The sequence below is a fragment of the Poecile atricapillus genome, chromosome 2 (assembly GCF_030490865.1).
Source record: "Poecile atricapillus isolate bPoeAtr1 chromosome 2, bPoeAtr1.hap1, whole genome shotgun sequence".
Lineage (NCBI taxonomy): Eukaryota > Metazoa > Chordata > Aves > Passeriformes > Paridae > Poecile > Poecile atricapillus.
The window spans coordinates 40766919-40792372 of record NC_081250.1 but is presented as its reverse complement, the minus strand read 5'-3'; the positions used below and the strand labels follow the sequence as shown (position 1 = coordinate 40792372).

The following is a 25454-nucleotide window of genomic DNA, read 5'->3' as shown; positions in this document are numbered from 1 at the left end:
ATGGAGTCAACTCAATTTCCTTTGAAATCCCATTTTTCTAAATACTTAGATTTTTTTCAGAGATAAGAAAAGTCAGTTGTATATTTATCTTGAGCTATCAAACACACTAAAAAGAATCTATCTGAGATTCCAGGCACCATGGCTAAATAATAAAAATACAGTCAGTGTTATGCAAACAAATGTGTAAACACACCAGTCGCCTCAAAATCTCACAGGGCAAAAAACTACTCCTGCCACAGGTTCCCCAGAAAACAAACCAACTATGGGTTGGTGCAGCCCTTCCCACTCTGAAAACATCAGGCTTTGCTTTTAGTCCCTAAATATTGGACAATCCAAATCACAATGTTTTAAGTCATGGTCTTTTCTGATGTTTCCACTAACATAAATACTGCAGCTGTTCATTGTTCTGAATCTTGACAACCCCAAGCATAGATTTATCTTTCAATCCTATCTTTAAATCTATAATTTTAAATCTGTAACTGTACAGTTTTATATGGATTGAGATTTTTTACAGATTTATATAGATTTACTCCTTTCTAGAAATGGCTATTTGATATCAATCATTAGGACAGAACATATCTCCTGTCTTTGGTTTCTTTTCCACAGCTTGACTAATGCATCAAATTGCCTATATTTTAACAAGGAGATACTGTATATCTGAGAGATAAAATAGCACAGCCCTTAGTAGAAGTTCACATTCTTCAGCTTGCCATCTTTTACCCATTTGAAGCAAATATTTTTTATCACCATGTGTCAATAAAAACTAAGAGCCAATAAAACAGCCTAGCTTGCATTGTGGGGCGCTGTTAAACAGAAATACAGTGATGACATCCAGTTTCTATCAGCCACAGTGTGTGTAATTCAGTAGAAGACAAAAGAACCTCATTTACCAGCAATTAATTTTCTCCATAAAATAAAATAATAATTAAAAAAACCCCACAAAACAAATACAAAACCATGTTTTTACTAAGACATCATTGAATAACAAAGATTTAAACCACCAACATTCCTTTAAGCATAAATCTTCAAATCTGATGGTTGTTTATTAGTTGATTTCACTCTTTTTTTGTAATTACCTGTTTGCTTTCACTGTTTTAGATTCTAGGACAACGTCATTTCTACGCAGACTAAATCAGGCAATATTAAGTGCTTTTTGTGATTCTCAGGAAAGGCATTTTTAAAGTACAGAGCAACAGCTATTTTTGCTGGCTGACACAGTCTAGAGCCCAGACACATTATTCCACCTTCAGAAAGGCAACAGCTGGACCATGTGATGGTCCTTACCATAACCCCTGTTTGCCACAGCCCCTTTGCCTGGGGACAAAGGACAATTCCAAGACCAGAGTGATTGAGCTCGCTGCACTTGCTACGGCTCCTGCAGCCTCTGGGAACAGATGCCACTCACTCCCAAACAACCTTTAGCAACTATTCTTTCAGCAACCTCTACACTTCCATTTATGTCCTCAAAATAAAAAAAATAAACTCAACAAGCAGGAGAAGCCAAACCTAGGCAGATCAGCCAGATTTTCCTTATGCTCAGTCAATCACTCCTTCAGAGTAGCCCACCAGCCACATCAGAAAAAAATAACTTTTCCAAAGCAAAGGAACCAAATGAAGAAAACTCCAAGGTGGAGAAAAGGCAACTCTTTCACCCAGTACTTAGCAAAAAGCATTTCCAATGTTCTTAGACTTCTCTGCTCTGTCTTACAGCCCACTCCAGACAGAGGAGCAGAGAGAATCAGAGCAGAGCCCATTACATGAGACACAGCTCTCAAGAATACAGACAAACCATGGGATGAGCAAGGCGCTGGGGCCAAAGGATGAAAGAATCTTTGGAATAAGCAATCCAAAACCTTAAAAACAGGAGCAAAACAAATGCTTGGAAATTTAACACAACAGCTGAAATAACCCTGCAATGAAATAGCTCTTCTTACCTTTGCCATCTGCGCCTGTACGCCATTTGCTTTGAGAGATGCTACTGCTTTCTGTGCAGCTGCGGGACTGTCAAAATCTACAAAACCATAACCTGAAAAATAAAACAGATAAATACAGATTTTCAGTATTATCCATATGTATGAGCACAGATAAATATTTCATTTTCAAAAAGAAGGAAAATCTTTCCATTCTCTCACACTATCTCATAATCTTACAGTATCTCTGCCACCACATCTCTATTTGTCACGTCTTTTCTCCTGAACCTAGTGGGGTTTAAGGGACTGCAGTGACCTGAAGCTTCAAAGTGCCAGAAGATATATAGCAGAAGGGGAGTGCAGGCAGGTGTTTGTCCTTACAGATTAGAAGTCCCTGGCAGCAGAAGGTCACACATGTTCATGGGACTCCAGTGCTCTGGAGTCCTGCCCCATCTCCTCCATAAGAGGAGGTAACATTATGGACCTTCCTGGGATACAAAGCTACAGCTTGCAATGGCTGGTTTCATGAGAAAACACCCCTTCTCCTGTCCCTTAAACCCACACAAGGATTAAGCTTCAGAAGAGGAGGGCAACAAGTCTCTGTGGCAGGCTGGGGCCATGTGAGCAGGAGCAAGAAGAGCAGCCTTCCAGCAGGTGGGACCAATTCAGGAAGAAATCCCAATGTGGGCTCTACAGGCAACTGCCAGACAGCTCTAGACGATGGTGAGATAGCAAAGACTCAGCTTTGGTTAAACCACATCCCTTTCATCCCACTGCTCTCTCTGCTGGAACAAGGAACAGATCTCTGCCAGGAGTTGCTTTGGGATATCATCTGAACAGCAGCTTAGAGTTAGATCTTAGGGATTGGCAAGGGATAATCATCTGCTTTTAAGTGGCTTTCTTGCTCCCAGTATTTGCATTAGTTTAGTATATTAATCAGCCAGTCACTTCCTATCTTCTCTTCCTCCCTCTCCATATTTTTGTTCCTTTAGCCAGCAACACTGGTATGTTCAAGCAAGCCCAGTGCTGTTAAGCCTTACTGGATAGCAACAACTCTGAAAGCATTTTTATTTTTTCCTATAGACATAAAGGAGAGGGAAGAGGGCAAGGAATAGACTTCACAACTTTTAAAGCACTGAGCTCTCTCTGATCTTCAACAGCATTCAAATATCTTGCTCATAAAGATTTCAACTGAATTAGGAAGATCTAAAAATCTCACCAAGCACCTATTTAAGCAGCTGCATATATTTCACAATCCATTCAGGGAAAACCCCTACATCTTATTAAGCAATTACAGTGCAGGTAGGCATGTGCTGCTCAGACAAGCTGTGGCCAGGGGCCACATCTTTGGCATCTCCCTGGAAAGCCATATGGATGAAACTGAACCGCCTGAAAGCTTTAATAATATTAGCACAAGCATATTTATAGCTTCTTTGCAGACATCTCCATTTACTAGGTCAATACACATCCTACAGGAGGCAACCACAGATATGATTTCCTGCTGTATCCATTTGTATTTCTTTTCCCAGCCTTTCTTCTTACTCCTGGGAGACTTCATTGCCATCCCCTGCACCAAATCTAGGTGTAAAAGTGTCTGCTTGTGATCACCTTGTCCCCCAAATTACAAACATCTCTATTATTATTTTGGTATGCATACATTGCTCAATGCAGGGGTTAGTCCAATCATGAAAGAATTTTGTGTACATGGATGTTTTTGTTTCTTGGCTTAAATCTCATTCACAAAGTTTTAAGAAAATTAAAAGAAGAAAAAAGAAACAGACAAAATTATTAAGGAGCTAACTTAAGGAGTGTGAAAAGCACTATTCTGTAGCAAAGTCAAGATCTGAACCTCTTGGCTCAGTTTTCTAGTTTGGTTTGTTTGGTGGAGGGTTTCTTGTTGTGGGGAGGACTGGGGAGAATTTTTTATAGGGCATTACTACAGATTGAGGGACACTGTGATAAAGACACTGACAGATTGAGGAGCACTGTGAAAACAAATCTAATAAACACTAGAGTTTGATCAACTCAGGGATATGAGGAGTGTTTGACCTTCTCTGATTCTCTCATTTGATTTTCCCTTTTTACTGCAAGCCATTTTTAAATCAGCTTGTCCTACATCTCATTTTCCTTTGCAGTGCTATCCAAGCACTCATCTCACTGCAGAGCAGCAGTAAAGCTGATGTTGCTTTGAACTAAAAAATATGCTACAAGAGAGCAAGAGTCCTCCCTGGATTTCTCCAGTGCCTTTGCCCTCTGGGAGAGAAACTTCTGGGAGGAGGAAGGAGATGCAATTAGATGCAACTTCCATTTTCCTATATGAGAGATCCTGACAAGAAGCCAGAGCTGTCAAATGGGAAATCTGAAATGTCTTGGGAAGTGATGGGATGACTTGAATCAAACACTAGGAAAAATTAATTTTTACAACTGTGAGGTGGTCTTCTCGGGAAACTAAATTGGTTTTTATTTCTCACCATTTCCATGCCCAACAATTAGGAGGTAAAAGTGCAAAAAAAAGTAATTTTAACATTGTCATTAAAAACTGATAATGGAGTTAGATTTTTATATTTAGCACCAGTGTACAGTGCAGGCTTCATGTATGAAGGAATAGAAAATAAATGATTTTTAATATGACTTTCTAGACCGCAAAGTAATTATTCACATCTAAGTTAGTTTTGCTTGTGAATAAAAACCGGACTGTGTAAGAATATTCCAGTATTGTATCATAGATATCAGGTATTTCTAGCATAATAAATTATTGAAGAGTAACATCAGTCCATAATATCTAAATCCATTAATATCTTCTAAGCATTTTTTCAGTGGGCACAAGGGGCTATATGACCATATCAGAGATCCAGTGGAGTCTTGATACAAAAAAACTCACATCTTTAGCTGCCCATTATGCATTCTAGTATTACTACTCCCAGTCTGGCTGCAAAGCTGTTCTTTTTCCTTCCCTCAAGCTCATTTCCATTCCAAGTATCTTTTTCTAGCCCTCCCCCCTCCTGACACATCTCTCCACCACACACAGAACATCAGGACAAAATCACTCCATGGCTGAAAACCCGTCCAAAGAACATCAATCTGCCGCAAGGGAAGCCAAGTTCCCAGGCTGTTTCAGCATTCAAGTATCCTTACAAGAACCCTGCAATGCTATAGAACAGAAAACCAGGCATGTTGCCTTTTTGTACAGTTTCCGTTCTTCCACGTAGATGTTTATAGCCTATGTTAGTGACCTACGCTAACATATTTCATTTGTTTATAATCTCACTTCATTTTTTGTGTCTCGGGTACTAACTAAATAGTGTTGAATTTTCTGTTTGGGTTTTAGGTTTTTGTGTTTTGGGGGTTTTTTGTTGGTGTTTTTTTTGGGGTTTTTTTATTTGCTTATCTGGGTGGATGAAGTTTAGCCCCCACAAAAGCTAAAACTGGGTCTTGGAACACCCTCTCCAGTGTTCTCCAAAATGTAAAAGAAGCCCCAAACTCCCTGTGCTGAGATTCAAACTCCCTGTCCTTCCCTCTTGTCCAGGCTGTGGCTGAAGTGGGTTGTGCTCCCTGCCAGCAGAACTGGGCTGCTGGGGCTGCCCCTGGTAGGTGAACTGTGGCTGGGTTTGGCTGCTCCAGCATCTATCCCTGCTCTGCTCCCTGGCTCCTCCTGGGAAAAGGTAGGAAAATGGTTGGAATCATCTCCTGGGAAGAAATTCAGATCAGGGTCTGCCAATCAGACACTGCTCTAAGAAAACATCTACATTTCTCTTTCCTCCTTTAAAAACAAGTGCAAGCCCCATCAGACTGTCTCTCTGCTAGACTCAAATTCCACAGCTTTTTTGTCTTTTCTTTCCCCTGCATTTTTATTGTGTGTTCACTGCCTTGTAAACATTCTGGTCAATGGATTATATACATTTTTTTCCCCCACTTTTTATGCAGAACATCATGAAAAATGAACTCAGATTCTAAACCAGGACCTTTAGACTGTGCTCACAAGAATCCATCACCACCACAGGAAACCAAAACCAAAACTATTTCCCCTTTTTTCCTGAAGCATCCTGACATTTTCCTTTAAGAACTCCAAATACAAATAAGGAAAGCTGGTGGTTCCCTGCTGCTTTGAGAGATGGGAATTGAACTTATCCTAACAGGAGCCCTTCACCTCAAGTGTACTTACACTGAGGGTGACTTTGGTACTCCAATGCTACAAGTCCTCCAAGATCCTGAGGGTTTTTTTTGTAGAATGGCATATTACAAGTTCCTACATGCAAGCACACACACAAAGAAACCCAGGACAAGACTATCCAGAACAATTGTTAAACCTTTCCTTTAAGAAATACAATGCCTGTAATTTTGTATTGGCCTAATGCCACTACAGCTAAATAATTAAATTTTAAAAATAAAACCAGTATTTTTTTATTTTATTTTTTTTACCTGTGGGGGAAAGAAAACAGCTAAGCATCAGCAAACTCAAGTTTATAGCTAGTTGCAATAAGTGCTACCCAAATACACTGGCAGACACTAAACATCTCTGTCTCCTATAACCTAAATGGCTGGGGGCCTCCCGGTCTCAGTTTCTCTGTTCCATAATTAAGCTTGGCAGCACGTACAAATGAATTAAAACTGAATGTCACTATTTCCTCTACAAATCCCTCATCCTTGTTTTTTCTTACTTGTCAGGAGAAGACCAGCAGAACAGCAATTAGTGGTAAGCAGCGCAGTGAAAAAGAACCAAGTATACACTAATTAGGTCACTCGCCAAACACGTTCATTTCATTGGCAGATTTAATCAATGTTTTCCTGAAATGTCTTAAATCTCCTATGCTAATTTAAAGTTTTGTTATTGTTGTTACTTTAAACACAGATGGGATGCCTGGAGATTTTCAATTGCTTTCCACAATTCCATTTCAAAATAACAACCCCTCATATAGAATATCATCAAAATTTCGGCACAGGTTTTAGGAAATGGCCTCTAATTTTATGCCAACATTTTTCTGCCTGCAAATACCTATGGGTGCAATTTTGTGGATTTAAGTAATTGCAGGTGTGTAGAGCTCTTAGACATCAAACCCTGAGTTGCCCTGATGGATGGAGTACTTAGGGGTAATGCCAAATAATTTAAGGGACCGCCACTTGAGGTTGCCGTAATTCTTGTGAAGCACTGGATGGTGGCACAGAGCAAAGGTGAGCTTCTACTGGCACACATGGGGCTTTACACTTTACCTCTGGGGAGCTTCACTGGTGTAGTGGCAGGAATGAGAGCCTTGCTGCCCTTCTGGAGCATTGAGGCAGCTCCTCAGTCACTGCCTAAAGTGGCATTAGTTACTCCAAGTGCACGGGAGCAGAAGTTTCAGGGTGTCCTAGCAGCCTGGTCCCCCAGTTAGTGCTTACAGCTAGCAAACCAAGGTGCTTTTTTGTACGGAAGACGCTCCATCGGCAGTCGCCATTGCTGACGCTGTGGGGAAGGGAGCTGCCACGGCTGCTGAGCTAATCTGCACCACAGCAGCCTGCTCTGCCCTCCTTCCTGTCCTGACTGCACACCCTCAGGCCCTGGCAGTGGCTCCATCCCTCCTGCTGCCACTGCCCCCACAGGTGGCTCACCCACAGCCCCACGCCACCAGTGGGTTTGAAAGGGCAACGTGCAGCCAAGCCACAGCTCGGCAGCCACCTGATCACCCTGAGACAAAATAAAATGAAAAAAAACACCAAAGAGCAGAAGAAGTGTGGTTTCCTGGAAGTGAGGAGTGGAGCGCCCTGGCACACTGCTGAGCTGGAGCTCTTCAAAGACAGGCACCTCTGGCAGGGGGCTGAGAAAGGAGAGGCCATGACAAACAAGGGAAGGTAAGTCGGTGATGGTGAGCTCTGAGCCTGACCCTGTCACGAGGCCAAACACCACATCTGACCTCTGTCCAGGTTCTGTTTTAAATCACTTGAATTCAAGTCAACCAATACTCTCTGTTTTCTGCCTCCCACACATCCACACAAACACAGACAAGACTCCTGACCCGTCCAGCCAGGAGACCGGCATGGAGTCTGGGCACTAATTCAGCCCGTGCTCCTGGGTCACTAATCTTGAAAGCACCTAAATGCACTGATGGGGAGCTCACACATACTGAGGAGATCTTCTGGTTCTACTGATGCCAACAAACTCACTTCATCAAAAGAGTTAATGCTTGGTTTCTGTAAGTTAATAACTTTGTTTCCTTCCTGACAGATGGAAAAGGCCGACAGTCCCAGGCAACCCCCACTCCTGCCAAGCCCTTTCTCAGTACTAGATGTTGACGTGGGCGTTTTAAGGGAAGCTGTGGCAAAGCAGGAACTCCAGCTCTGACATTTTCCCACCTTGGAGAGCTTGACTTGGTCACAATCACTCCTTTTGGCAGCATAATACATGTACATTTTGCATAATATTACATAATAGTGGATAAACTTCTGAAAGATGAACGCAGATTTGGTTATGTGTAATTACAATTCCATTACACCTAAACCTTTTTTCTAGGTCTGATGTACCAGACCATTTGGAACTGTTCTTTCCACCAGCACACAATGCTTCTTTTAATGTAAAAAAGTTCCCAGTCCTTGCTTGTGACCATCTGGAATTCAATATATCAGATCTGAAATCCAGAACAGAGAAGACTGAGCATGTCATACAGGTTGAGTCTTCAAGGGGTGTAGGGGTTGTTTGGACAAAAAGGAGGATAAAGTAATTTTAAGAGAGTCCTTGCTTTTTTCATCAATGTTGCTGCTAATGTTACTTAGAGACTGGAAATTAAAAACCACTCCCAAAAGGAGATGTGATGGAGAGGCACAGCCTAGGGAAGAGACAGCAGTCAAAATTACTGGATGAATTAAGAAACCATGAAATAGAATCTCTTTATCACAAATACCTTATTTTAACTTTGTGATATTCCCTCCACATATCTGCACAGATATATGCAGACACTTAAAGACACAAGCATGAAGTTTTGACACAAACGCTAGTATAAATACACAGCTAGGCAAATATATAATAATTAAAGAGATGCTTCTCCTTCACAGTTAGAAGAAAGCTTTTCACAAAAACCTAAGTTAATTTGCATTGTAAAATTCACTTTTGCCCAGCACTTATTTAGAGTGCCTCTGAAAAGGCAGTATTCGTTCTGACAATCAGGTAGCCTGCAAAAAAAGTGATTATCTAATAATTTACTATGCAATTTTCAGACATTGTTTTATGCTCAGATAAAGAATCAAATTAAAGTTTTATAAGCCTTGGAAAATTAGAGTTAGCAAGCAAAGAGGTTGAATCACCCTTGAACACAAAATCACCAAAACCAGCTTTTTCTTTCATTGTTCAAATTGTGCTAAAATATTCCTACAGCTCCAAATGCTCAGAGTAATAGTAAAATAGTCTACATCATTACTATTTTTAAATCTCTACTTTATAAAAATGTTCTCAGTGGCTAGAAAGTGGTGAATCATCACCTTTTAATTAAAAGAGCTAATATATAGTTAGAAAAATAATTGGAAGTGGAGACTCTAAAATGTAAGAAAGAAAAGATAGTCCCTTCATTTCAGATCACTCCCCAGGGATGCACCTACATTGTTAAGTATGCATATATAGCTGATTTTTTTTTGTTTGCTTTAGCTTGATATGGAAATACAGCACAAAAATGTCACTTTGATTATGTTTCTACAGTGATTTCTTTTGCCTCTTGCATTATTTGAATCCCCTTTATAACAAGAGATCTGGTGAAAATAAGCACTAACAGAATTTTTAGAGATCTCTTTGCAAACACATTCTTAATTTGAACATTCAGTTACTTTGATTTAACAGAGCATATATGAATACAGATTATTATTAACTGCATTGCATAATTAATGATAATATTTTTATGCAAAACTGAAGTATGGAACTCATGATGATCTTTTAATATATTTTAAACTGTTTCTAAATTATTTGTATCAATCTCAGATAAGTAAAGGAAACAGTACAAAGACACCTACAAAATTTTGCTATGTGGGAAAGAAGTACTTATACAAAAAGTAAGTGACTATATGTATATGCATATTCATGTCTATTTTTCTGGAACTTCATGCTTCCAAAACCTTAGTCTCTGAAGGAACAGAAGCAGATCTCAAAACTGACAAAAGCTCTTTATGAAAGATGGTTGCAATAACAACAGTGAGGGGGAGAGGCATAGGAAGTTATGAATTTAGCAAATATACCTTTTAAGAAAACAGTATCACAGTACCCTCTCTCAATTTGCACTGCATTCCTTGCAATTCAGAACACTAAAAACTGGCAAACTGAAGAACATTCGATAAAGAGCATGAACACAGCCATAAAAATCCAGATTTTGCAAATGGCAGAACATAATTTGTTTGTCCCTAACAATATGACAAATGTTTGGGGCATGAATAGTAAACCTACACGTGAGTGAATACTTATGGGTAACCCTAATTGCAGCTCATCACCAGCACAGAGAGACCTAAGACTTTGTGAGGACCTGTCAAAGAATGAAAATCTTGGTGGAAAAAAACTGAGAGGGAAGTTGAAAAATATTTCCTGGTACTTGCTAACAGCATGAACTTGGACAAATCACACAAAACCAATGATGGAAAATGCATTGCTCAAGTTACTAAATATGGACTGAATGAAGAAAAAAATGTATTGTAAATCTTACAGTGGCAGAAAAACAAGAGATAAACACACTTCTCCATCTTTAACTTCTGAAGTAAATCTCTCTGCAAGTCCCATTGATTCACTGTCAAAATCCAAAATGAAGATTAACTCTATTTTTAAATACAGGGATAGCTCACATCTACAATTGTCATATAAACCTACCTATGATTCAACATTACACTTATTTACTACCATAACATTTTTATCAATATATTAGTTGTATAATGTAATCATGAAGATTATTTTTACTGGATTTCTGTAGCATGAGACAGTCATTGTGGCTCTGCAGCTGAGCTAAATTTCACACTTGAAGCAGTGACTGAAGAAAGCAGAATGTTCTCCCAAACACAAGTACTGAAAGAGGAGTGCTTAGTTACATATTTATATAAAAGGGAGGGCAGGATACAATAGCTGTTTCTTTCCTCGACTGGAGAAACACTCAGTGACTCAGAAGTGATTGTGTTTTGCAATACCCAGAACAAAATAACCAGAATTTGCAGCTTCAGATTTAGATCACCTGCTATGAGATCCAGAGTTATGGTAACAACTAATAGCTTCCCTAAAAAACTTGAAAGGAACCCTTACACCCAAGGCTGAAAAAGGGCTCTCTTTTTAAACCGCTATTTTTCATATTCACTTTCCTCTGATTACAGCGACGTCCAGATGCTGAAGTTTCAAAATACCACAAGAAAGACTATTTTCTCAGTATTTCCAGACAGCAGGAAACTATGACACTCTCATGAGAAAGTCTGTTCTTCTGAGGTTTCATGCTCAGTTATGCAGACTCCAGAGCTTTACTTAGCTTGGATAATGTTTGGGTAAGATATGAATCCAAATCTCTTGAGATTTGTCCATCACTTATTTTAGACCTGAGCAACTTGAGTAAAAAACCTGGTGTAGAGAAACTGTTTAGGAAAAAAAAAAAATAAAAATCATTCAGCCATTAGTCCTAAAAGCTCCCAGTGCCTGTGTAAGATAAATTATTTTCTCTTCTACATACTGGACCTCAGTTTACCCAAAGCTAAGCACGTTATCCACCAGCTGTTTGATCAAAAAGGCACATAACCTCAGAAACTACAAGACTGATTCCAGCTCCCATGGACTAGTTAGAAACAAACATTAATTCTGTCCTGCATCTCTCAGGGCTGGTATCTGGCATGGCATTCCAGCAGGCATTTATGGACAGACAGAACAGAATCTGTGGGTGCTTTACTTCCAGTGCAACACACCTATGGAAGACAGCAGTGAAATACTGGGAGGGGGGAAATGAAATCTCTCAGCAGCCAACTCTTCCAGCACTCATTTTAAACAGAGATACTAGTCTAGGAGGCAAAGGAGGATGCTGTGTATCACTCAGGGCTCTTTGTCAGAAATGAAATATTCCATTCTCTTCCTCCCAACATTGGATTGCTCAGCAATCTTAACATTAAGTAACTGCAAATCCTTGCAAGTAGGAAGAAACAATATGACAAGAGAAGATGCACTTGGTGATCACACGGTGATTACTTTACTTTATTAAAAATAATTTTCTTTTCAGTATGTTTTGACAAGAAAATAGAAAGCATCTTGTGCAGTCTTCAGGAAATATTAAAATAACCCAAGGTGATGAACATGTTATTATCCAGTCTGTTCCAGAGGGAGGATGCTCAAGTACTGAAATGGTTTTCATTTCAAATACACATTCATTTTCAAGACACTGCACTTGAAAAATTGGACTGTATATCTGTCATACAGTAAGCAGTGATAAAGAGCACAGCAATTTATGTTCTTTATGCAAACCACTTGTAATTCAGAAAACAACTATAGTTTCTAAAAGGCAGCAAAGTGATAACACTTTCCCAAGAAAGTGAATTTTTTTTTCATGCCAGTTGGCCAATTCTGGCATGCCAACCTTTGCTGTGATAAACATTTTGGATAACATGCAAAGAGCTCCTATTCCAACCCATCAACACTCATGATGTCTTGGAGCTTTAAGCAGAGATGAGCAATACCTTCTGAATATTTCATATTTCTAAGAAAAGGATCCTGATACCACCACCACCACCACGCTAAAATACTGATGACCTTTGAGCAAGAGGTCAGTGTGCTTTCAAGAAATGATTGGTGATGACAACCAGCATTCCACCTGTGCTATGGAAGAGAAGTACAGCAGAGATGGGCAGTACAGAGCAGGATAAGCCACAACACACAGGTGAGAACAAAATCCATGTTAACAACACAGCGCACATTTATTGCCCAATGATTCTGGACTTAGACAGTATTTCAGACCATCAGAATTTAAGCATCCTTATGGTTTTATAACTATATTGCCCAGGGTGTTCTTTTCCTTTTGTGGTTAAATACCAGTTGCACCTTCTCAGTTTTTTTTCATGTATCTACTACATTTATCTGTAGCCTGAAGTTCAGAAATGCTATTATTATGGAAGCCAAAAATGGCTATTAGTCTTCCAAGCTAAGACAAAATGAAAAAGAAAAACCAAACCAAAAATCCAAAAAGAATGGAGAAGAAATCACATCAAAAGATCTCCTTTAAAGATCTCTAATCCATTTTCTTCAGATTTAAGATAGTTCTGCAATGTAGGTAAATGGAAGATGCAGATAAAGTGGGTAAAGTGCGGGCTTTTAATCAAATCTGAATTTTGAACTAGTAGAAGTTTCCTATCACCATAAATCACATATCTCTAATACATGAAAAAGGATCAAGTGAATTATATAACATTTGAAGCTGGAGCAAACACCTTCCTTCCTCTCTTGAATTTAAGGTAGCTCTTCAGTGTCAGCTTGCATGTACCACTCCCTGCTGGTACAGAACATGGGGGTCACACACCACAAAGGTCTGATGAAGGTGCTCACTGAAGCCCATGCTGAAGCCACCTGGATGACGACTGTGAGGCATCAGGAGGTCAAAGCAGCAGGAGAACAATCCCCTCTGTGTAAATGCCAATATGTAGGAAGCTTCTTGCACACTGAAATTCATGGCCACAACCGGCCTTCACAGAACTTGTAGAGAAAAAGGTACAAATACGGGATTGGAAGAGACATCCTGGGTCTTTCTGGATTGTGGATGATGAAAACCCAACATTAGATGACTACATGGGGTTACATCAGTGACTTACATAATTCTTTTCATATTACCCTTTACTTACTGGAAGGATCTCACCTGTTACATCCTTGTACCATATATGTTTCCTCCACAACTGTGCCCATTTTTGGCTTGGGCACTTACAAAATCATCTTATACTTCCCCTATAAATAATCTTCCAGCTTTTTATTCAGGATTTCTTCTATTACTTGCTAAGTAAATTATTTTACTATTGGATTTCTTTTTCTCTGTTTCTCAAAATCCAGTCCTCAGTATCATCTAATTACCTTTCCATCAACTTGCCTAATGTTTCCCAACTTTGTGCAACAAGCAAGTATTGAAGGAGCTTTGGCAGCAATAGAAGAGAACAGAAGAGAAGAATAAATGAGAAATCTGATACATTTCTTAGAAAGGGTTTGGAAGGGGGGAGGCAAGCACTGTTGATGGTGCTGATTGCAGTGTCCTGTCCTGAATTCAGATCATAAGAATATCAGCAAGGACTATGTTCAGTAGTTGTAAATGCTCAGGCATCCTCTGAACATAAAGCTGTTAAGTTTAGGGTCTCCAGAGACCTGTAAGGATTTAGCTAAGAAGCAAACTCATTGATATGTATTGCCACTGAAAGGCCAAATATACAATAAAAACAACTTCCACCACATTAAGCCGGTTTAAGGTATGAATTTCAAGGCTTAAAAATAAAAGGTAAATGTGAGGAAAGGAGATACGCTAAAATATTCTTTTTAAAAATGAAAGTGAGGACAAGTCAGATATAATAATCTGTTATTGAGAGGGTCATATTATTAATTATTATATAATAATTATTGGAATTATTATTATGAGGGCTATTTTTTAATTAAAAATATCAATGTTTTTTATAAATTATACAGAGAATTACTGAGATGCCCAGGTCTATAATAGCTTGTGGAGAGTGGATGTGCATCAGCATAGTACAACAAATAAACAAAAATGAAAAGGAAAGTAGCAAGGACTTTTGCTGGAACACACAAATCCAGCAAACATATTTTGCCTAGGAAATCCAAATGCACAACAAGAGAAAAAGACATCTGAAGTGCCCAGCGGGATCCTCATACACCACACCAAAGAAATAAAGAAATAACAAAAAAAAATATTTTTTGGTCTTTCAAGAAAGAGTGCAAAATCTCCCCACAGTTTTATGTGTGTGTATGTTCTTGGTCAGTCACTCAGCCTACATTTGCTGTAGCAGGCGAGACAGAAGAGATACAGGCACAGCCGCGCATCTCTCACGCAGACGCCAAATACATGTTGGTGTTGTCAATGCAGAGATATGTAAATGTTTTGAGCCTGAATGTCTGCTTCCTGTCAACAGCAAGAATTAGCCAGACAAATATCCGGCAGGCACGGCTGTGCTTTCTTAAGAGTATAAATGTTGTACTACAAAATTTGCTGCTTGCTTTATCGCTGGCCTGTAGCTCTCAAAGCCATTTTTGTGACCAAATGCAAAGGAAATCACCTTCCCATACCACTATGAGATCCTGAAAGCAGGGAGGGGTGCCTATGGAGGAAGCTGATGAGGTGCTAGCTGGCTGAAAAAATGAGCACAGGGTTACTCAGGACCAACAACAAAAAGGGTGCCCACAAAAGAAAACCCTTCTCATTTCCATTACACAGAGATGGCATTCTTGGCAACACCCTCCTACTCTACCCCTACACCTTCCTAGGCACCACTTTGTATTCCTGGGGCAGTCCTGGGACTCCTTCTTCCAAAGGTGACACAGGCTGGTGGTGCATCAATCAGAAGATGTCATGTCCACGTATTTCTGTATATAATGAAATCAGAAGATCCTGGTATTTCTACTGGGTATTCCTGTACATTCCTGTATTCCTGGATATTTCTACTACATTGAGTAATATTCAGAGCCGGTTTATTTTTCACTGCTTAAGGGCAAAGGTAGGGGCTAACATGGAACTGAGGTGTAAAATCCCTCACATGCCAGGCTTAGAACCCTTGACAGAAATGGGGATTGCCACTCTCATCTATTGATGGGGTGCAACAGCTTTACCTTGCCTAGTGCTCTCTCCTGCATTAGAAAACAATGTGAGGTTCTGGCAACAGATAGGGACGACATTTGGAAAGAGAAAACCTCCCTAGTCTTCCAGAAATCATACCATTCTGTCATTTCATTACTTAGTTTTTCTTTTTTCTTCCAAGATGGTTGGGACAAACACTGGACAAGAAAAAGAAGTAGCCTTTCCTTGCCTGTATCTAGAAACAAGCAGACAGAGCAGATGAAGGATCTCATGCAAAGCATGATGGTGTGACATGATGGGAGACAGACTACAGTATTAGAGAGCCTTTCCCTCCCTTAGTCTACATTACATCTAATTAGGATGCTCATTTCACCTTCCTATCAGGGATTTTATCACTTAGGAAATTTGCATTTATTCCACCAAGGCATTATTTTCCCAGACAACAAAACCTAAGATCGTTAGGGAGAAAAAAAAAATTCAGCATATCACATGGTTCCAATCCTAATTCACATATGTGGCATAAATGCATTGCACTTGTTGGGCAGCTTCTGTTAGGCAACAAACAGAATGAAGCTTCCCTCAGGAAAGTCAACATTTTAGTGTATGCTAGGAATACTAAGAAAAAGTCATCTTCCAACCAAAAAATAAACTCCACATTTAATAGCTTAAAATGAAGCCACTGAAGACTAAACATCTGGGCTTTTTGGATATTATCCCAGATGCTGCGTGTAGCACCAAAGCTCCTCATCACAGTATCCTCTTAAGAATTTGAGTAAGATCATTCCCCCAGTATACATTACTTCTCTGCAGAACATCACTAAAACATGCATGTTGCAATAAGATCTCTTCGCTGTGTGTGTGGAGATCATACAGAACCACAGCACTTTAGATTTTGTTGGGTTCTCTAGGACTTCACATAATACAAATCACCTATCTGCAGCAGCAGCAACAGCAACCACCCATGTGGACCACAAAAGCCAGTTAGAAAGGGATTATCAGAAACACTGTAATAAATCAGCAGTGTTTCTGCAACTGTCCCTGGAGGTCAGTGGGATTTTTTTGTTCCTGGAATGCAACAGGCATCCACAGCACATCTCATCAGCATCCATCAGAGACCTTCCCACCAACTTTGAACAAAGCAGTATTGCCTACATGGCAAAAAGCACTGCCTGAACAGTGTTATTTAGAATATTTAGCACTGTTTCTCATCAAGTATAAAAAGAATTAGCAGAGCACCACTGTGTCACTGATTTCAGTACTAGTTTGGACAGGTCTACTCAGTACAGCACTGCACTTTTGAAAACCCCAGTTCCTGAACAACTTGTTTCGAGATCTCCACTGGTCCCATCTTCCAGACCATACCAGCTGTGCTGAGATGCAGCCTGGATTTACCGGGACTGCTGCATAAAGTTCTGTAGCTGGTTCTGTGCAGAATGTCAGACTGATCAGAGGATACATTTAAGCTCTGTGAACATCTAAGCAAGAGTGGAATGTGGCCACTGGAAAGCAACGGAACCAGCACAACACTTCATAGGCCAGAGGCACACAGATTATAACTATAGCCAAACTACACAGTGTGAGAGAGCCACACAAAAGACCAAAGTATTGGATAAGGCTGAAACAGAATTAGCCTTAATAGACAGTGCCTCCCTAGAGCTTTTATGCTCACAGCCAAGCAAAACGGTTCTGCACAGGAAGACAAGAACTGCAGACTTCTGGCATGGGTCTTGAGACATAAACAGTATGAGAGACTTGTTCCCATAGTGGAACAAAGAGGTGAAGCAGACCCCCTTGAAACAAACAATTCCTGGCCATCATACCATCCAAACAAGCACAAATAAAATTGTTTCATGTAAGCCTTCCTTTTATTTTTAAATATATAAAGTAGAAAGTAATATTTTTTTTAAGTTGCTACCTTTTTTTTTTTTAATTGACCTTTCTCTACTTCCCCTAGCAAATCACACACAACCACATTCTTCCTTTTTTTAGAAATTCATTGGTAGTAGGAAGCTCTGTTGAAGGCTCTCTTTTAATCTCTTTTTTTTTTTTTTCCAGACAGCCTTGTCCATTCTTTTCCAGCCTGGAGATGATCATTCCTATTCTTCATTTCCTCCTCTCCCTGCTCCTCTAAGATGACTTAAAAAGAGAAAGACTCACACATAGGCTAGGAAGATGGCTTGATTAATGACTTTTCCACTCCTGTAAGTAATTTCAAAGGAATCATTCTATCCAGGGATGACAACAGGTAAGCTGTTTCCATAAACCCCAATATGCTTCCTGCAAACACATAAGCATTCCAGTTCAGGCAAAGAGAGAGTGAAGACTTCATTCTCTAGCAATGCAATACTTTTCCTTTTATGTTTGCTTTTTCTCCCCATACTTACTTCATCATCTCCACTTTCCTAGCCTGTTTTTCTAGCTTCTCCAGCCTCCAATTTCCTTTGTCTGCTAATTTCAGCAATTAAGATGGAAATAGAAGTTCTCAAAAAAAAACCCCAAACAAAAAACCCAAACCCACAAAACAATGAAAAAACCCCACAAACAAACAATCACCTCAGCTTTTAAAGTTGAAATAAGAAAACTGGACTTTGAAAAAAGGTGAAAAGTAAGCACAAAGATCTGTTTTGAAATGATAGTGCAACAAAGGAAGCAATTAGGGAAAAAAATAAAGCAAAAAACTAACCCAGATTTTCACTTGGAATTCAAGCTTTCTTTCAGTTAAAAAAAAAAAAAGTTCTTGTCCAATATGTTTCTGTACTCACTGATTTTATCCATAATGGGGAGTACATTTGCCAAAATATCATGGAACTCTTACTAGTAATGAGACTTTTAGACAGAGAAAATGCCAGAGTTTCTAGATAAATCAGAAACAGAAAGCACTAAGTATTTAAAGGAAGATTTCTCTCATGAAGGAGTGCAGCCCTGTATCTCAAACAAAACCAGGCCCACAAATTGCATACTTACATTTCTAATAGTCTGCCACGTTAATCAACTTTCTAAGATTCAATCTAGCTGTCTCAGGAGGGGCTTTGTTATCCACACCCTACAAAACACAGGGCAGTTTGGTCATAGCTGAAAGAACAGAACAGAGAACCCAAAACCTCCTCTTTGGGTGCTGCCCTTTCGGGTTGCAGCACATTTCTAGTGTGGTTTGAGAAAGTGAGTTCTCTGCTGCTGTCACAGCTTTTGGTTGTCTGCTGCGAGGATTCCCTGCTGCAACTTGCTTCACAGACACTTGCTTCTGTCCTATAAACATAACTGGAAAACATTCAAGATGAACTTGGGGCCTTGGAAAGTTTCTGAACACAATATATAACTATCGTTTTATCGAAGGAAAATGTATTAGAAGATAATTATTTTGCTTCTCAAAGTATGGTTGCTACAGGAGAAAATTTGTTCACTGAATGACAACTCAGAAGATAGCTCAGCTTCTGAACCTCAGTTTTGCTCAGCTTCAGGTAATGTTGACTAATTTAGGAGACAGAAGCACCACATGTGCTCATGTGTCAGAGAAAATGGAGAGCAGCTCCTTTGTAGGAGCACTTCAGCGCTTCATTATCTGAACCACCTCTGAAGGAGCTTCTCTCTGCAGGGTTCACACAGTTTCTAGGAAAACCAGTTTTTAAAACTGAGAGTTTTGCATTTGTTTCTAAAACTGGGCAGGGCAGACATTTCCCTCTGCAAGTGTCACTATTCGGCCTTTATCAAGCTTACAGTGCAGGGCAAGATCTTGCCAGTTCATGGGATGTGCCAAAGGGAGAAGAAAGGAAGGGAAAGGACGGTGAGACTCTCATGCTGGGATTGCTCACAGAGGAAGGGACAGGGTAGCAAGGCACTCATGCAAGGCACAGCAGAGGTAGATAAGGAAACAAACAAAAAAAAAAAAAAATCAGGAATACACGTGTATTGGATTGTAGTTCTAATAAATAAAAAACCAGGGCAATGCACCCATTTTTATCACAAGGCTTCACTAATGAGAACACTGCTAATGAGAACACAACATGGACAAAAGCTTCTCTCAAAGCTTTTTCATTCAACACCAAACACTTCCCAGTCAAAATCCAGAAAGACTTCCTAATAGGGATTAGCTCATTTTCATTGTGAGCCAGAGGCCTTTGGAACAAAAATACCAAGTGTTTGGTCAGGAAAAGTAATTTGGACCAAATATTGTTCTCATTTGCTCTTGGTCTCTCCCTCCCCTCTCTGTTCTCTCCCAGTGATGATGAAGGGTACGACTGTCACCACTACTTCTTCCTGTTAGCACATAGGAAAGACTCAGGCAAAAGGCTCTTGCTTGATTCCATTCACTGCAGCTGGGTCATGCAGACAAACCACAGCGAGCTGATACAATGAAAAGCAAGTTTTAGCTGGAAAGCACGATTTTTTTTTCTTTTGCCTAGAATTGTTCTGCTCTCTTATATAATTTTAAAGCGATGTGCTACTATGTGTATTTTTAAGTAGCTGAATAAATTAAACCAATGAATTCTTTCTTTTTGAATTCTTTTTCTGTACAAAGTAGGCAGAGCACACAGGGATCCATATTATTATAAGAATGCATAATTTTTAAATAAAAATAAGAGGTCAAGTTTGGTGTGATTTACTATACTGACAACATACTCCCACCAAGTATGCAGCACCCTAATAAATCCTGAAGTTTTCCCTTAAATTTGCATCATACATATGCACTATCACTCAAATCCAAATGTGGATTGATATAGACATATCAAGGAACAAACAACTCACTGCAGAGGCACAGACTACAATAATAATTGTTCTCTGATTATTGCTGATGCCCAAAAGATTAGCGAGCTAGTCAAGACAACTATCTACCAAGCTGACTCAATTTAATGAGCATTTCATTCACCCTCAAAAAGATCCTCTTTGAAATAAAAATGAAAAAAACCCAACAAGATTCTGGTGGGGTTTTGCTTAATTGAAAGTGGAAAAAAGCATTACAGACTTCAGGTACATCTGCTGAAGTTCATCATTACCATGGGAGATCAAAGCATTTTTCTTAATCTCTTCTTAACTAAAACAATTTAAGCCCATTTTCATTGTTACTTCCCGAGGCTGTACCTTTCAAGGACAGTTCCACTGTTTTTAATCTAAAATACAATAACCTGCTTCATACACAACACACATAAATTTCCAAATCTCCCTGTGCCAAGCAAGGACAGTAAATTGAGAAAAGGACGAGGACAGTAACTTCAGGTGTGCAGTCTGTTTGCTAGCAGGGGATCAATAACAGCTGACTGCCTTAGGGTCAGAGAAACCAGCAGCAGCTTTGCTATTTTTCTGCTGGAGGTACATGCCCAGGGCAGAAAGGTGCAGAGATCCCTGAAGGAGCTCCAAACAAGCCAGCCTGGTTGCTGGAAGCAATAGAGCTGCAGGACCTGGGGAAAATGGCCAGTGCAAAGCCAGGCTAGCACAGCAAGTGCCTCACAAATATATTCACTTCTTCCACAGCTTAAGTAGGACTATTTTTAATTCTTTTGAACTCACACATCACAGATTTACCGGCTACATCCATCTCCCTAACAAAAATAATAATGCCAAAAAAATTTTAAAGCACAAGTCTTATGAGAAGCAGCTGAGGAATTTGGGGTTGTTTAGCCTGGAGAAAAGGGGGAGGCTCAGGGAAGATCTTATCACTCTCTACAACTAGCTGAAAGGCAGTAACAGGGAGGTGAATGTTGGTGTCTATTCCCAAATAACAAGAAATAGGACAAGAGGAAATGGCCTCAATTTGTGCCAGGGGAAGTTTACATTGGGTATTAGGAAAATTTTCCTCACTGAAAGGGATGTCAGGCATTGGAACAGGATCCCCAGGGAAGTGGTTGAGTCTCCATCCCTGGAGGTATTTAAAAGATGTGTAGATGTGGCACTTGGGGATACAGTTTAGTGATGGACTTAAAGTCCTGGGTTAATGGTTGGATTCAATGATCTTAAAGGTATTTTCCAAACAAAATGATTCTGTGGTTCTGTCTCAGTTTCATCTTTGCAGGGCTTACACTTTCACAAAGGAAGGATGAGTTGGTCCAGCTCACAGAACAACAACTAAATGGGTGAAACGAAAGAGAGTTCTCACTGATTGTCCTAGATCACCAAAGAGGGAATGTTACTTTACTTTATCTCCCTTTCTGTTTATCAGTTGAGCTTACCATTCTTATTGCTAAGAATGAGACCATTGCTAAGGTCTGCAGACCTTCCTGTAACTTAACCTCTTGCTGCCTCAATTTCTTCTTGTGTAAAATGGGAGTAATACATTTATATTCACCTTTTGGCAACTAGATTAACTAATCCAATTAACCAGTTATCACACATTTGTGAAGAATTGTAAGCTCCTCAGAAGTAAAGCATTACAATAACACAAAGTTTTATTGTTATTGTTGTAAAAATAACCAAAATTCAGAGGGAACGGGAAGATGCCAGCTTGCTAACTGAATATCTAGTCTCACTTATTGGCAGCAGGACCATTGCTGATTATGCAAACTTGTACTTCCAGTCTTCAACTGGTTAAGGAGCTGTTGTCAGCTTATTTCACAGAAAGCTCCTTGTGGCTCAAAATACTGTCTGATCAGCTTCTTTTCATGGATCCAGGATTCCCAAAAGCAGAAGTCCTTAAGCACATGCTTAGTGTAAAAGCAGCATTTAGGTGCTCTGGTTAATCAGACTCACAATAAAAAACCTGCTCAACGCAAGAAAATAAAAAGGGGTTTTTTTTCCCTCACAAAAACACACACATATTGAAGTATCCATGCCCAAAATTTCTCTTAATAAAACTCATCTCCAAACCTTGCATCTACATAGTTTCAGCTAAGTATATGCATATATATATATACATACAAACATGTATAACACATATACATATTTCATTTTCCTCAGGGCTTGGATCTTGGTGTTGCAGTAAGATTGTAAGACTCTACTGGGCTTTCACTCCTATTCAAAATATCTGAATTACCCAGGTCTAAGTGATATATATTCCAATTTAAAAGGGCCTTTCTGGGTGTCTAAGAAAATGGTCAGGGGCAAAGGAAGAATGCATGGCACAGAACACACCAAGGTGACATACTCTATACTGGCAAGCATGGACTCTTGTTGAAAGCTGAACAGTAACAAAATCTGTGAGAATGTACAACAATTTTTGAAGCAGAAATTTGGAACATTTGGAGCATGGCTGCATCAGCAAAAATGTAAAAATAAAGGTTATGAGAAGAGTCAACAAACAGAATCTCCTCATGGAGTAATTACTCTTCCTGGAATAGGCAATAGTTAATAATGAGAAGCAGACAGCCACTGAAAAATGAAAATAAAAGCACAATTTAGTAGAAGAGAGAAGATGGTTACCACACACAGGAAGCATCATTAATTAGGACTTCTAAAAGAAGATTTCTCATCTTGAAGGAACTTATTAGCAACTGATTGCTCCAAGGTAGGTTTCAAAACATGTGAAAATAACAATTATAGAATGTTGCTAGCTAGAAGATGACTAAGATGATGAGATCAAAGATTAAATCTTCAGGTTTTTTATTGGCAAATTCCCACAAAAGAGAATAGGAAAATGGGGAATTTCAGCATAATGGAGATATTGATAACTGAGCAAACTACAGGCAAGTCAGACACTGATAACCATTGTCTACTCAGTAGAAAACCGAGCTGATCACCAGAGAGCTGTTTCCCAAAATCAGTGCCACCATATGTCCTGAAATGTATCCATGCATTAGACCATCTCACCAGGATGTTAGAGAAACTGAGATCATGAGCAATATAATTCCTGATAGGTAAAACTGAAAATCTAGCTTGGAAAAACCTCATGCTCTCACTCTTTTAGGAAAAGCAATAGGCAGCAGATGGCTGGAGGATTCAACAGAAGATTTGATACCTCTAGAGAAATCTAGGCTGGTCAGATGAACAAGGTTAGATCAGATCTCAGGCACTGGCACGCCTCAGTTTTGCCTATATGAAAACAGAAAAGAAATGCAGCAGCTACAGCTGCAAATAGCTCCAGGAAGGCTCATCTGAAAGCCTGCATAGGCCAGGATACCAGCATGAGAAAGAAAACAAGTCAAGTCAAATGTTAAATTCTCCAAAATATATCCTCAAAGAAAAAGGCAGGAAAACATAATGTGTAAATCAAAGGTGATCTAAATGAGTCTGATTATTGGTGACAGGGAAAATAGATGACCCATATTAGCATATCTAAGAGAAGAGCAGACTGGATTTCAGAGTCCAGAGGATCATGTGCCTACCGCATTTTTCACCTTCAGAACTGAGAAGCACATCAAGTGGCAAAACAAGCTCATTAACTTAATCAGTTTTTGATGGCATCTGACAGCCTCCATCACTGCTCACTTAAACATTAACAGAGGCATCTGAAGGTTGATCCGAAGCAAAACAGTCCTTTGTTGTCACAGACACAGGGGGCCGTGGCTGGATTGTTCTTTGGTTTTTCGGGTCTTGAAAAACAATGTGAAAAGAGTCCCCTTACACTTTGCCCTACTCCAATAGTAGACACCTTCCAGCCCATCCCAACACCTTGTTGGCCACACCACCAAAAAATGCAGCTTCCCATGACTCTCCCACAAGTGACGTAGACATTGGGGCCACCACTATTATCATCCAGACTGTTAAATTTGCTTACTTGTAGCACCTCTGCATCTTCATATGCCATGGATTCCTTCAAAAATAATGTCAAGCCATAACATGGGCTATCAATGTGAAGCAATAAATGCATGGGAGCAAAATATGTTGTTTGTCTTCTGCGGGACACTGCCACAGATTTTGACGTGAGGAATAGATAAATGTCTAAAAACAGCATACCCTTTTAGCATGAGGCCAAAGTTTGGTTTTCAATGCCAAAATAGCAAAGTCACAGTTGAACTATCATATACATGCCTCAAAATGTCATACCCAGTAATGATAACACAAACAAGAATCTGCAAATGATAAGTTAACAAAAAACACAAATCACAAATGAATTTGTAAAGCAGAAAACACAGCAGAAATCATATATATTGTCACTGGCACATTAAGAGGGATATTCACGAAGACCTATCAGCAAGGTGTTAAGCATTTATTCAAACAAACTCAAAATCCAGCTGTCAAATCCAACACTTAAGACTGCAATACATGTCCTCTTCCCCTTAACAAACTGGCATAGAACAATACCCTTGAAAGACAGATTTGTGGTAACAGTCCCTGTAATTTATCTTAAAAAAAAAAAGGATGAAAATACCTAGTTCTTTTGCTAAGAACAAAGCCTTACTATCAACCACCAGCCAGCTGGGGAACATATAAGGGTATCTCTCCTTTGGCATTTCTTTTCCTCAGGAACAGATAATCTATGGGTCCTGATAGAGAAAATGCACTGAGACCCTGGTCCCCTGAGACCAGGCCAGGGGTGTCCAAGTGTGAGTTACTGTTTGAGATCACAGGATCCATTCCAGTTAAAGTACATCATTTACATACATTTATCGTACTTACTCCATTATTGTCTATACTCCACAGGATATGCCACTGGACCTACAAGCATTTCTGGGGTTTTCTTGCTGTAAAAACAAACCCTGGCCTTCTAATGTTGGGAGTTCTTTCATCTGAGATTTCTTGGTATTGGTGACTCATTTCAAAATCAAACTCAAGAGTTTATTTTCCTAATAATTTTTGATTTGTTGGTGGTTTTCTTTTTTAGTGTCTGTGTTTGGCAAAAGATGAGGCTTGAGGAACAGGAATAAATGAACCTGAGTAAGTACATAATGCTACCTCTTTGAGAGCTATTTTAAAAGATGACAAAAAAATATGACACTAT

At 39.5% G+C, this 25454-nt stretch overlaps 1 protein-coding gene across 8 annotated transcripts in view; it reads right to left on the bottom strand.

Moving 5' to 3' along the window:
- Positions 1-25454, bottom strand: part of RBMS3 (RNA binding motif single stranded interacting protein 3) — a 709899-nt gene that overhangs the window by 262111 nt on the left and 422334 nt on the right. For all 8 annotated transcript variants that reach the window (XM_058830558.1, XM_058830560.1, XM_058830561.1 and 5 more), the window contains one exon: positions 1935-2026. In XM_058830558.1, coding sequence (XP_058686541.1) covers positions 1935-2026 — 92 coding nt within the window. The remainder of the gene's footprint in view (positions 1-1934; positions 2027-25454) is intronic.